Raw genomic sequence first — 14,028 nt, forward strand, 5'->3', positions numbered from 1 at the left:
GAATAATAAACTTCAACCATTCGTGAGAACAATGCATTCTAATCTCTTTCAACAAACAATAAAACTTGTCTTAAGTTCAGAAATAAATATAACATGATAAAACTCTTCTTTCGTCCGATGCCAGTCATTATTCTTCATTGCCATGTGTTCTCCTAAAGCCAGCTACCAAATTCTCTTTGCCTGCGTGCATACTAAAAGTCAGCTACGCTAAGTGAGTTCTAGTTTAACAAGTCATATATTATTCTTACACATTAAGCATACACCTTCGTATCCTAGGATACAATTCTTACATACAACCTATACTTACCTTCTTACTCCATACTTATGCATACATTTATTCTTACATTCTTGCACAAATATTCTAAGGGTCTACCGCCCTAACTCTTGCACTGATATCATAGAGTCAACCATTCTAACTGTTACACAAATGTTATAGAGTCTGCCACTTTAACTCTTGCTAGATATTAGAAGGGTCTGTCATCCTAACTCTTTCACATATATTATAAAGGTATGCAGCCTAACTCTTACAATCTACTCGATATATAACTCTTACAATCATATATGTATAAGCACAATAAACACATACGACAAATTCTTACAATATATGGTTATATTCAAATAACATATATAAATTTTTTTCTTGCAAGTATGCACACAACCCCAAAACATTTCAAGAAAAAGGGGATAGAAACTCACCTTAATCTTGCTACATTCCGACTTAATATTGACTCCCTTCTTCAATTGAGCATGGCTAACAGTTCAAACTCAAAAGTACTAAGTAACTATTTAACTACAATCTTAACTAATCAAGTTAGTAAATTGAGTTATCCAAATTAGTGAGGTACACTGAGTGTACTTGATGAACTAGACTTGATGTTTAAGCTTATTTAATCTAGCGGGGTTACCTTGATTAACGAAGGTAGTTCTTAAATCCTTCCTATTATGTGTATGTTTCTTTTATTTATTATATACTTCTTTCATTTCATATGTTCATATTTCTTTCATTTATTAAGTATATCCTTCTTTCATTTTATATATATATTTCATTTACCAGCTAGCTTATTTTTTAAAAAGCTAATGGGATTTAAAGAAGTTGCCGAGGTCGGTTAGTTAGGTTTATGACAAATTGAATCAGCTTGGTTTATGAGGGAGAATGCCTAACAGTTTATTTGCTTATTGGATCAGGCCCAACAGTTTACCTGGGACTCAACTTGCATCTTGTTCTCGCAACTTAGGTCTTGTTCTCAGATTTGCAACCCAACTCTACTCGCTTACAGGCTAGTTCTCAGATTCGCAAACCAACTCTTCTTGCATGCAGGCCAGTTATTGGATTTGCAAACGACCCAATTCGCATTTAGGCCCATTCTTGCATGTTATCAAGCCCATCACGCATTGTACCCAAGTCTAACATGGTATTCCAATCCAACTCGTACCCAAGTCTAACATGTTATCAAGCCTATCACTCATGTGGGCTTCCTCGCATACAAGGCCCAATTCGCATTTGCTTCAAATCACAAAAAGCGCTTGCGAGAACTGGGATTCGAGCCTGTGACCTTTCGTTCATAAACCAACAACCCAACCACTCCACTGCCGACGACTGGATGGTCATAACATCATTTCAACTGTTTTTAAGGTTTCTCGGCCACTGGTAGCTGTTATTATTATTATTATTATTATTATACTACTTTGATTATTATTGTTATTATTAACATAATTATTATTATGTTTTGTTCAAATGCTAAAGTAGCATTATTATTATCATGTTTAAGTTTATTATTATTATAAACCGTAGACTTAAACGTGGTTGGATACAAGTTCAAATCTTTTGTCTCGGTTTAGAAAAACCCCATCTCCGCCAGATCTAGAAAATCCAAACTTGCCGAACTTAAATGAACAAGCTTATATCTTCAAACGTACCTTGAATTGATTTAGATCTTGAACGTTTTTCTTGTTTCTTGAAACGTGTGGGATTCGTTCTTGCAAATTCTTGGATTCAAGATGTATGTGTTTTGAGAGTGTGTTAGTAAATATGGAAACTGGCTAGGGTTTAAGGGGTTTAAATACTCCAAGCCCATGGAGCTTAGGCCCATGACACATGTTAATCCACATTCTATATTCCAAGTCCATACTTTATCTAAGTCTACCACTCAAAATTATTAATATTTAGTCACAAATAACGCCTACTTAAATATATAAAATCCCTTTATCTATTACTTTTAAAAAGTCGGGTGTTACAAGTCTACCCTCCTTAAAAGAGGTTTCGTCCATGAAACCTAACTATCACAAAACAATTTCGGGTAAAACTTTGCATCTCCTCTTTAACTTCCCAAGTAGCATCTGATCCCTTACGATGCTTCCATATGACTTCGAATAAGGAATGACTTTGTGACGAAGCTGCTTCTCTTTCCTGTCAGCTATCTTCACAAGTTATTCAATGTAGTTTAGCTTCTCATACACTTCAATGTCTTCTAATAGCAGGAGGGATGTGTAACATTTTCTCAAGTGAGAAATGTGAAAGGTAGAGTGAATTCCCTCCAATTCCTCTGGAAATTCAAGCTTATAAGCCACTTCGTCTACCCGATTATGATCTTAAATGGTCCAATGTACATTGGACTCAACTTTCCTCTTTCCCTGAAGCGGCTAATTCCCTTCAATGGCAGGACCTTAAGCATCACGTTATCACCAACGTTAAACTCAATCGGTCGTCGCCGCTTATTCTGACTTTTGATGATCTTGAGCAGCTTTCATTCTCGCCTTAATCTGGTCAAACTATAAGGAGGTTTCTTGCACGACCTCTAAACTTGCAAGTTCTTTCTGGCCAATTTCTCCCCAACATACCGTAGTTCTGCAACGTCTACCGTATAACATCTCAAGCGGCGGCATACCAATACCCGAATGATAGCTATTGTTGTAAGAAAATTCTGCTAAATGTAAGTGATCACCCCAACTTCCTCCAATGTCTAGCATACAAGCATGTAGCATATCCTCAAGGGTTTGATACATCGAACTGATGTTTAGTCTCGTTCCCATAGCTTCGTGGAACCTCTTCCAAAATCTTGAAGTAAAGTGAGTATCTCTGTCAAGCACGATTCATAATGGTGCCCCACGCTTTGCCACAATCTCGCTTATAAACACTTTTGCTAACATTTCTGACGAGATTGCTTCTCGTATAGGCAAAAGCGAGCAGTTTTCGTTAAACGGCCCACAATCACCCAAATGGTATCATGATTGTTAGCTATGTGAGGTAGCTTACTTATGAAATCCATGGTGATGTGTTCCCATTTTCATTCTGGTATCTCTAATGGTTGTATCTTCCCATAAAGTTTATAATGTTCAGCTTTGACTTGCAAACAAGTCAAACATTTACTAACATATTCTATTACCTTGTTTTTCATACCCGGCCACCAGTAGTCTCTCATCAAGTATTGATACATCTTCGTGGATCCAGGATGAATCGAGTATCTGGACCTATGAACTTCATCTAGGATTCGGCCTCTAAGATCTCCCTGGCCTGGAATCTGCATACAGCCAAACCTGGTCTTTTCACCATGAGTGTTATCTACCAACTCAATTTGTTGCCCAAAAATTCTTATCTTCTTCCTTAACCTTTCATCTTTAAGGACTTCTGCCTGAGCCTTGCTGATTTCTCCAAAGAAGTCTGAATTAATGATTAACTTATAAGAAGACTTTCCCGTTGCGATGACTTCTTTGTTCTTACGGCTTAGTGAGTCAGCGACCACATTAACCTTACCAGGATAGTACTTGATATCACAATCACATTCCTTTATCAATTCTAACCACCTTCTCTATCTCATATTCAATTCTTTCTGCTTAACGAAATACATCAAACTCTTATGGCCTGAATAGATCGTACACTTAGTACCGTCTAGGTAGTGTCTCCAAGTCTTGAGAGCATTCACTACTACTCACTCTAAGTCATGTGTCGAGTATGTGCTTTCGTGAACCTTCAACTGGTTGGACGCATAAGCTATAGCCTTTCCTTGTTGAATTAACACGTAACCTAACCCACAACGCGAAGCATCAGTACAAACCATTAAATCCTCAATATCATTAGGTAAAGCATGAATCAGGGCTTGTGTGAGTCTTTTCTTCAACTCTTCAAAACCTTCTTCTTCATGATTAGCCCAAGTGAATACTACAGTCTTTCTGGTCATTCCAGTCAATGGTGCAGCTATCTTAGAGAACTCTTGAATGAATGTCCTAATAGCCGGCTAATCTTAAGAAACTGCATATCTCAGTTGGGTAATGAGGAGTCTAACAATTCATTATTGTCTCAATCTTAGCGGCACGATGATCCCTTCAATATTGATTATATGGCCTAAAAACTGTACCTCACGCAACCAAAAGGCGCACTTTGAAAAGTTAGCATACTGTTTCTCTTTCTTCAAAGTCTACAATTATCGTCGATGAAAATGATAACTAATTTGTCTAACATCGGCCGACATACCCTATTCATCATATCCATAAACATTGCCGGAGCATTCGTCAGCCCAAACGACATCACGAGACACTCATCATATCCATACCGCGGCCGAAAAACTATCTTAGGAATGTTCGTCTCTGTCACTTTCAACTAATTATAACCTGATCTGAGGTCTATACGTGAGAACCAACTAACACTTTGTAATTGATCGAAGAAAACATCAATCCGTGGCATCGGATATCTATTCTTCACCGTAAGCTTATTCAACTCGCGGTAATCTATACATATTCTCATACTTCCGTCTTTCTTTTTAATGAGCTGTCAAATCCCAACCTAAGGAGAAAATTCCCGGGTGTGAACCGTGGTTCACATCACACAAGGTACTATCATACAGTGTAAAATATGACAATATCTATTTAATTTATTCATTTCAATTTCAAATAAAGTGCACACGTTTGAAAATATAACAATAACAATTCGAAACAAATAAATAATCCAAAACTAAATAATAGAGCAATAAATCTTTATTTTATTTCCTAAGGTCTTTCTATATGTGTTTCACATTTGCTTCAAATCAACTGGTAACCTGCATATACATGAAAAATAAACAGAGATTTGTCAACAACACATATTGAGTTAGATGATCATCAGTTTTGATACTAATAATAATATGTAATAAATGATAAATAATAACTACCCAAACAAAATAATGTGAGTAATAATTAATCAAACCTTGAGCAAATAGTGTGCCAGATGACCATGCCTCACGAGCACGGGCTATGGCTACTATGACTAGCATACAAATTAATGTGATTGCCAGTTGACCATGCCTCTTGAACACGGGCTATGGCTACTAGGATGGCGTATGATCATACTATAATGTGATTATGATAGACCTCTCCGAACATGATAGAATGTAAGCATATAACCAAGTAACAAATAACATTTGATTGAATACACACAATCATTTGTTTGCTAGTTTTGTGTACGTATGTAATATAAAAGGAATTATTAGTACGCGTATGTCCCCAAAACGTTTAAAACAATAAAATATAAAGGGGAATGATATCTCACCTTGACGATTAAGCGAATAAACCGAGAGATAGAATAAACAAGCAAAGTTAACATGACAAGTTTTCTTATCCAACCAGACCTGAGACTTATAAAAAATAAAATAGAGTCAAAAACGAGAATATATCCACTAGAATCAATCCAAATGGATATATAGAACTCCAGTTATGAGGTTTTCAGTAAATAAGCGAGCTGGGACTGACCATAATCCGAACAGCGAGTCAGGAGTCGGGTTTTGGTCAGTACACTCAAAATCTCTAGATAAAATTAAAAGTCTTCTAGACCAAAAGCTAATTCCGATCAGAAGATAGAGAAATCATAGAGTCAAATATTTTTGACTATTATGCCCTAAAACGGGCCGGAAAACAATTGACCAACAAAACCTCATCAATCAGTAAAATTGATAGAGGGATTTTGTTAGTTAGATAAAAACCAACATTTTTCATGAAGATAACTTACCCAGAAAGATAAAGGAGAGATGGGAAAGGACGAGTCAATTGGTCATAAAGCTTGAAAGTCAAACCGTAATATGAAAGTTATTGAAGAAAACATCATAAAACCTTATGAACGAATTTTTTAGAGTTGAGGGCTGAGTTTTCAGATTATTTTAGGGTTTTAGGTTATGTTAGTTTAAATAATAAAGTACATAAATTCGTTTATTTGGTAAACGAACTCATTTAGGAAATAAAATAATCAATAAATGACAAAAATCATGTCCAATATCTTAAAGATCATGTATTAAGCATCAAGAAACGAGTTTGGCTATTTTAAAGCATTAATTGACATAACTTGGAGCTTAAGCCTCGTTAATTTAGTTAAAAATATGAAAGAATTGGCAAAATTAGTCCCTGTAGTTCTCGAAAATTCATTTTTAGCCATTTTAAATGATTATAAGAGTTTCTAAGGGCTATTTGGCATAATTGAAAGTTATTGAATTATAAAATTAGTTAAACCAAGTCAGATAAAAGTTTTAAATAGTTCGAAAGATCTGAATTACATTCTCGAATTGGTTTAAACGTAATCTAAAAATACGAAAAGTCCGAGATGTTACATGAACAACACCGGGGCGCCCCACCGAGAAACACTCGGCCTTATAAAACCTTTATCGAGGAGTTATTGCAGTTGGGACATTAACTCTTTCACCTTGGACGACGCTAGAAGGTAAGGTGCTTTCGCGATAGATTGTGCTTCCGGTACTAACTCTATCTAAAATTCTACCTCCCATTCCAGTGGTAACCTGGAAGGTCCTCAAGGAACACTTCTGGATATTCACGCACCATAGGGATGTCTATCACTTCTTTCGTCTCATCCGTACCTTTGACAACATATGCCAGGTAACCGCTACACCCTCGCCTTAACAAGCCCTCGGCTTTAATCATCGAAATGAAGTTAAGCCCTGAACTTTCTTTAACACCATGAATCGTCACGGTACCACCATCCAAAGATTTCAATCTTATCAACTTACTTTTAAACACTATCTGGGCCTCAAACTCAGATATCCAATCCATTCCCGAAACCACATCAAACCCTCCTAAGGTCATATAACATAAAGGGTAAATGGAACTCACGCTCCTCTAGTTCTAACTTACAATTTTTAACCATTCTCATAATTATAGCAGAGGTTTCACTAGCAGTTTCTACCTAAAAGTTTCAGTTACACAGCAGCATTCCATTTTGCTATCTTACAGAATGATGGAGCTACAAAACTTCTATTCACTCCCGAATAAAACAACACAGAAGTAGAAATACCATTTACTAGAAACATACCTAACACAACTTCTGGAATTTTCTTGGCTTGTTCCTGGGTCAGCATATAGGCCCTAGTCTTAGGCATAGACTTATCAGCATCCTTACCACTTCCCCAGCATCATCACGAGTACACTCCCTTTTGATATGGTCAGTCTTTCTTCACTTGTAGCAAACATGCTCAATATTATAGTCACAGGAGTAGTGCCCTGTTTTCCCACACTTATAGCAAATGTTTTTTCACAAACCCCACATGCACTCACTATTGTGCATCTTCCCACAGGTCTTGCATGGTTCTTTCACCCACACCCTATCCTCTTATACTTAGGGTTGGTAAACTGAGTACCGGATCGATTGGCAGGGGTGACCCACTTCTTCACTTTCTTCACCTCCACCTCAACATCCTCCGCAGCAAGGTCATCATAAACCATATCTGCTAGCTCAACAACATAGTCAAAAGTTGCTGGTTTACTAGCCTTGACAAAATTTAGGACATTTTGTGGAAGTCCCTTTATGTAACACTTGTTTCTCTTTGCTTCAGTATTCACCATATCGGGCACCAATCTGGACATGCTATTGAATTTGGTGCTATACTCATGGTGGTTTTCCTTTCCTGGCTTAAGATTCAATAATGTCAGTTCTGTTCTTTCATCCTCTACGTCGTCACAGAAACCTTTCATTACCATCTTTTTAAGATCTTCCCTTCTCATAGCCTTAAAATCATATAGGGTCTTTCTTTGCTCAACCATCTACCACTAGAAGAGGGCTTCATCACCAAAAGCGTTCAAGAGGATGGGAAATGAACAGGAGAATTTAAGGAATGAGATGAACTTTTTAACGCTAATGACACGAGAGTTAGCCATATCCTGTCCCTACAAAGACGGAACCTTAACATAGTCAGACACAAGTAGTATTTAGAACAAGGAAGGTAAGGGTAAACTGCTAATAACGTTGATCAAGTGTTATTAGTCGTTTACTTCACCGGTCCGTCCTAAGCACCCCGTGCCCCTAACCATATTAGCATTATATCTAACACTTAAACAATTAATCACATACTGGAACTTTAAAATTCAAAGGAATGACTAAACAATTTAAAGCTACCTCTTGGCGTGCAGCTACTCGCGGTGGGCATACTAGTCTCTTCCTTACAGTTCGAGTCCAAGCATTCGGGGATGCTTGGATCCCTCGAACCTGGTTCTGATACCAACTTGTAAGCCCCGAATCACGGGAGTCCTACAGTTGGTACTCATCCATAATACTTATAAAAATACTTAAACTTGAAAACAGTTCAATACATTAAAACAAACAATTCAGAGTATAATTAAGCGGAAAACCATAATTAATAAAATAATTTCCCAAAACCCGGGAATTATGCCCAAAACTAATTTAAATGTATTTGATAAAACTTTTAAAAAGAAATGTTTAATATTTAAATCTTCCATCCACGTATGCCATTCACCGTCCAAGTAGCTTCGTGCACGTCCAAGCAGTAAGGCATCCTCCTCCTAACATGAAACTCCCACTAACATGCACACAAAGTCAGGTTGAGTTGAGTGAGTTCAAGTTTTAATAAATAACATCAATGATAATAATTAAAATAGTCATTCCAAAATTTTTAAAATAAACAGGATATAACAGTTAGGCCAAGTAAACGTGATATAATAGTTAGGCCATCATTAACAATAAGGGGGTGTTTGTTTTTTCTTCAAACATCTTCAAGGGAGCTAATGTCTGCAGGCGCGCAGACATTACCCTTGAAGACTGTTTGTTTTTTTTCATAAAACAGATCTGAAGTTATCTTCTTTCATCTTAAAAGAAAAGCAAGGAAATCTTGCTTAAAACATCTTCACAAAAAAACCCTACTCTTCTCCCTTTGCAGCCACCCTCTCATCCACTGCTCCTACCACCGTCCGCCAACACCACCACCCACCGTACGCCGCCACCACCACCCCCGTACCCCGCCGCCACCGTCCACCACCATCCACCGCCACCACCACCGTCCACCACCCACCATCCATCACCACCACCGTCCACCACCCACCATCCATCACCACCACCGTCCGCCACCACCACCACCACCATCCATCACCGCCACCACCACCATCCATCACCCACCACCACCACCATCCATCACCGCCACCACCACCACCATCCATCACCGCCACCACCACCGTCCACCACCCACCATCCATCACCACCACCGTCCACCACCCACCATCCATCACCACCACCGTCCGCCACCACCACCACCATCCATCACCACCACCGTCCACCACCACCACCACCATCCATCACCACCACCACCATCCATCACCGCCACCACCACCATCCATCACCCACCACCACCACCATCCATCACCACCACCGTCCACCACCAACCAAAACCATCCATCACCACCACCCATTGTCCACCACCACCATCCACCGCCACTACCCACCGTCCGCCGCCACCACCACCATCCACCACCACCACCTTCCACCACCCACCAAAACCAAATCGGCATGGCAAGCAAAGACTAAAAACTAGATGTAACTTGAATAAATGACTTCTATCTTGTGAGATAAGTTTGACAGTTATGCAGACAGTATCAGCTTATAAAAACAAACAGTCTTATATTTTCAGCTTGCAGATCTTCAGACCACATCTTCAGTTGCAGACATGAAAACAGATGAAATCAGCTTGCAGACAGTTTATGTCTGCAAAAACAAACAGCACCTAAGTAATCATCCTTATATATATATACCCATCCTTATAATCATATATAAACATCCTTATAATTATATATAAACATCCTTATAATTACATATAAACATCCTTATAATTATAAACATCCGTATAATTATATCCCTACATATATATGTCATCCAAGTAATAACATCAGGGTCGAGCACACGTACAACCCAAACACGCAACATCTCATCCAACGTATGCAAACACGAAGTAGGCATACATAACATCCGTAGTCGATAACGGCTACAAAACATCGCCAAATATTAGCCATACAATAATATATGTACAAACATACTTACATCATACAATAATATCATCTCAAGGCCTACCCTATACAAGTAAGCCCGTCCAAAATAATTTAAACAATTCATCAAGCAAAATCGCTTAGGTGTGCATGCTAGCCCAAAATCTTAAAAGAGTAAAAAGGGGGCATCGTGAACTCACCTGACACAAGGCATGAATTCACCACGAGCTAGAGAAACTCAAAGTAATCCCAAAACTCAAACACCTGTCGGTTTACCTTCAAACATTACTAATGACATCAAAAAGGGCTTGTTTATTCTACGAGACTTTCTAACATGGTTCGAGTTACCTAAAGCCTCGACCTCATCAAACTCAATCATAACAGCCCCCGGGGCCTTACATTCACCAACATTATTCTTAGATACTCCCGGGAATAAAGAATTCCCAATTTACCCTCAGAAGCACTAGGTGATACTAACACGCGCGTTTAAGAGTCGTTTAGGAAAATAATATCCAACTCGGCCCCGTGTGGACCCAATATGATAATTTCACAGCCAACAAGTCCACACGACGCTACATGAGTCAAATAGGTCGGTAACTCGCTAGTACAATGCACCAACTATTCAATAAACGCAATTGTGCGTTGTACCGACCCGTTTGAGTAACCGACAACCAATTCAGTCCCATAACTCATAAAAATGATTTTTCAACGGCCCGTACATCAACCCAAGTTCACCTGAGCTGAATTGGTCGTTAATCACATCAACCCTCGCGTTAAACGCAACAAACTACAATTCTAGTCAACCGAACACTAACATTCAAACTACAACTAGTTAACCAATCAAACGAACATCAATGGACATGATTTTTTAAGTATGATATACTAGACATACCTAGGAGGATTTGGTGCAAAAACCTCAATCAAAACAATCCCGGAAATGTTAGAATTGAAAGCCACCCTGTAAGCCTACAACACGCGATTTAACGATCAATAAGCGGTTTATTATGACCAATTAAGGTGTAAAAGACTTGGGGAAACATAGAACTAACATTCAATTGAAGTTTTGGACCTTAATCATGGCTGCACAAAAGAAAAATCGGGGGTGGGGAGGCTGAGTTGCTGCCGATCGGACTTAGGAGGGGCTAGGGTTTTGTTTTATGTTATAAAATAACAAGTTACACTCTAGTCTCTCAAACTTTGAAGGATATGGCAACTAGGAAGAAAAGTTAAATGCTTTAACGTACAGGGGTGACGAGAAGGTTTCCGAGGAATGTCGGTTAAGTCCCAAGAGATACACATACTTTACAAACTTTAAATCTTTAAACCAAAAATTACGGGCGTTACAAGTCCACCCCCCTTACAATGGGATTCGTCCCCGAATCCCGATGCGACAGGAAAAACTGCGGATAGAGTTTCATCATCTCATCTTCGGACTCCTAAGTAGCCTCGGAACCCCTACGTGCCTCCACTGCACCTTTACATGTCTAACCACTTTATTTCTCAAACGCCTTTCCTGACGGTCAATTATAGCAACCGTTTCTTCAACGTAGTTCAATTTACTATCAAGTTCAATATCATCAAGAGGCACATGGGCCTCCTCATCAGCTAAACATTTCCTCAAATGGGACACGTGGAAAGTAGGATGAATCCCCGCAAGCTCATCGGGCAACTCCAGTCTATACGCTACATCACCAACACGGGACGATATACGGAACGGACCAATGAACCTCGGACTAAGCTTCCATTTCTTACGAAAACGAATAATACCCTCCCAAGGAGAAACTTTCAACATAACTCGGTTCCCAGCCTCAAACACAATAGGTCTTCGCCTTTTATCCGCATAGGACTTTTGACGATCCTGAGCGGCCTTCATATAAGTCTTAATTTTATCGAGTTTGTCAGTCGTAGCTTCAACCACCTCTAAACTACCCAACTGATTCTGACCAATGGAACCCCAACAGACTGGAGTTTTACACCTCCTACCATATAACATCTCAAATGGTGGCATCCCAATCGTGGCGTGATAACTGTTATTATAAGAAAATTTGACCAACGGTAAATGACGATCCCAACGACCACCAAAATCGATAACACAAGCTCGAAACATATCCTCGAGAGTCTGAATGGTCCTCTCGGATTGACCATCCATCTGCGGGTGATAAGCGGTGCTGATGAGGAGTTTGGTACCCATCTCCTCATGAAACTTCATCCAAAATCTGGAGGTAAAACGCGTATCCCTATCCGAAACAATAGATGCCGGCACCCCGTGCCTAGAAACGATCTCACGAATAAATACATCGGCCAACTGCTTGGAATTAAAAGTTTCTCGGATCGGTAAGAAACAAGCGCTCTTGGTCAGTCTATCAACGATTACCCAAATGGTGTCATAACTACCCCTAAGAGTACGAGGCAGTTTAGTCACAAAATCCATCGTCAGATGCTCCCACTTCCACTCAGGTATTTCCAAGGGTTGAAGTTTCCCGAAAGGCTTCTGGTGCTCGGCCTTAACTTGTAGACACGTCAAACACTTACTCACGTACTGAGCCACCTCATACTTCATTGCAGGCCACCAATAATTTTTTCTTCAGGTCCTGGTACATCTTGGTCGTGCCCGGATGAATGGAATAGCGCGACTTATGTGCCTCATCCAATATTTTACCCCTGAATCCCTCATACCTGGGTACCCATAAATGCCCATCCTTATACTTCACCGCATCACCGACGTCTTCCAACAATTTTTCTTGTCCCCAAATACGTTCTGACATAATCCATTCCACCTGTAAGGCTTCATTCTGAACGTTGGCTATCTGTTTCAAAATATCGGGTTTAAGAATAAGCTGATAAGATTTCACACGAATAGGTTTCGGTCTCTCCTTCCGGCTCAACGCGTCGGCTACCACGTTAGCCTTACCGGGGTGCTACATAATCTCCGGATCATAATCCTTAATCAACTCCAACCATCGACGCTGCCGCATATTCAATTCCTTTTGTTCGAAGAAATACTTTAGGCTCTCATGGTCGGAGTAGATAACACAAGGGACACCGTACAAGTAATGCCTTCACAACTTAAGTGCAAACACAACCGCTGCCAGTTCCAAATCGTGAGTAGGATAATTCGCCTCATGAGGCGTTAACTGCCGTGAGGCATAAGCGATGACTCGGCCTCGTTGCATCAGAACACACCCAAGCCCCTGGTAAGAGGCATCTGAATAAACAACCAGATCGTCAGTGCCATCGGGTAATGCTAAAATCAGAGCATGCGTCAACCTGTTCTTTAATTCAAGAAAAGCCTCCTCCTACTCGGTACCCCAAACAAACTCAACACTCTTATTGGTCAACTTGGTCAATGACGAAGCAATTTTAGAAAGTTGGGAATGAAGCGGCGGTAATACCCCGCCAAGCCCAGAAAGCTACGGATTTCAGATGGAGACTTAGGAGATTCCCATTCGTTTACGGCTTCTAACTTTGCAGGGTCAACCAAAATACCACTCGGGTTAATAACATGACACAAGAACTGGACCTCGCGTAACCAAAAAGAACACTTAGAAATTTCGCATACAACTTGTTCTTTTGCAGAGCTTCCAAAACTTCCGTGAGATGACCGGCGTGATCGGATTCGCTTTTGGAGTACACAAGAATGTCGTTGATGAACACAATAACCGAACGATCGAGCATCTGCCTACCCACCCGGTTCATAAGATTCATGAACGTAGCCGGTGCGTTGGTCAAACCCAAAGACATCACGAGGAATTCATAATTCCCATAACGAGTGCGGAAGGCAATCTTAGGGAT

General features: G+C 39.7%; 1 protein-coding gene across 1 annotated transcript; it reads right to left on the bottom strand.

The window, feature by feature from the left end:
• Window positions 1-2,280: 2,280 nt before the first annotated feature.
• On the bottom strand, window positions 2,281-4,522 carry LOC143590049 (uncharacterized). Its single transcript, XM_077070646.1, has 5 exons — window positions 4,469-4,522; window positions 4,353-4,412; window positions 3,966-4,232; window positions 3,384-3,761; window positions 2,281-2,418 (listed from the first exon to the last, which is right to left on the bottom strand). Exons 1-5 carry the CDS (start codon window positions 4,520-4,522, stop codon window positions 2,281-2,283), a joined length of 897 nt encoding a protein of 298 aa, XP_076926761.1.
• Between the last annotated feature and the right edge of the window lie 9,506 nt (window positions 4,523-14,028).

This window comes from Bidens hawaiensis, unplaced genomic scaffold (assembly GCF_021521415.1).
Source record: "Bidens hawaiensis isolate Kalapana, Puna unplaced genomic scaffold, B.hawaiensis_p1.1 tig00038128_1, whole genome shotgun sequence".
Classification (NCBI taxonomy): domain Eukaryota; kingdom Viridiplantae; phylum Streptophyta; class Magnoliopsida; order Asterales; family Asteraceae; genus Bidens; species Bidens hawaiensis.

Coding starts and splice junctions, on each gene's coding strand:
- LOC143590049 (XM_077070646.1), bottom strand. CDS start 4,522: ATGTCGTTTGGGCTGACGAATGCTCCGGCAATGTTTATGGATATGATG. Junction 3,762..3,965: donor ATGCGTCCAACCAGTTGAAG/GTTCACGAAAGC, acceptor TGTGATATCAAG/TACTATCCTGGTAAGGTTAA. Junction 2,419..3,383: donor GGCCGGGTATGAAAAACAAG/GTAATAGAATAT, acceptor TAACTTGTGAAG/ATAGCTGACAGGAAAGAGAA.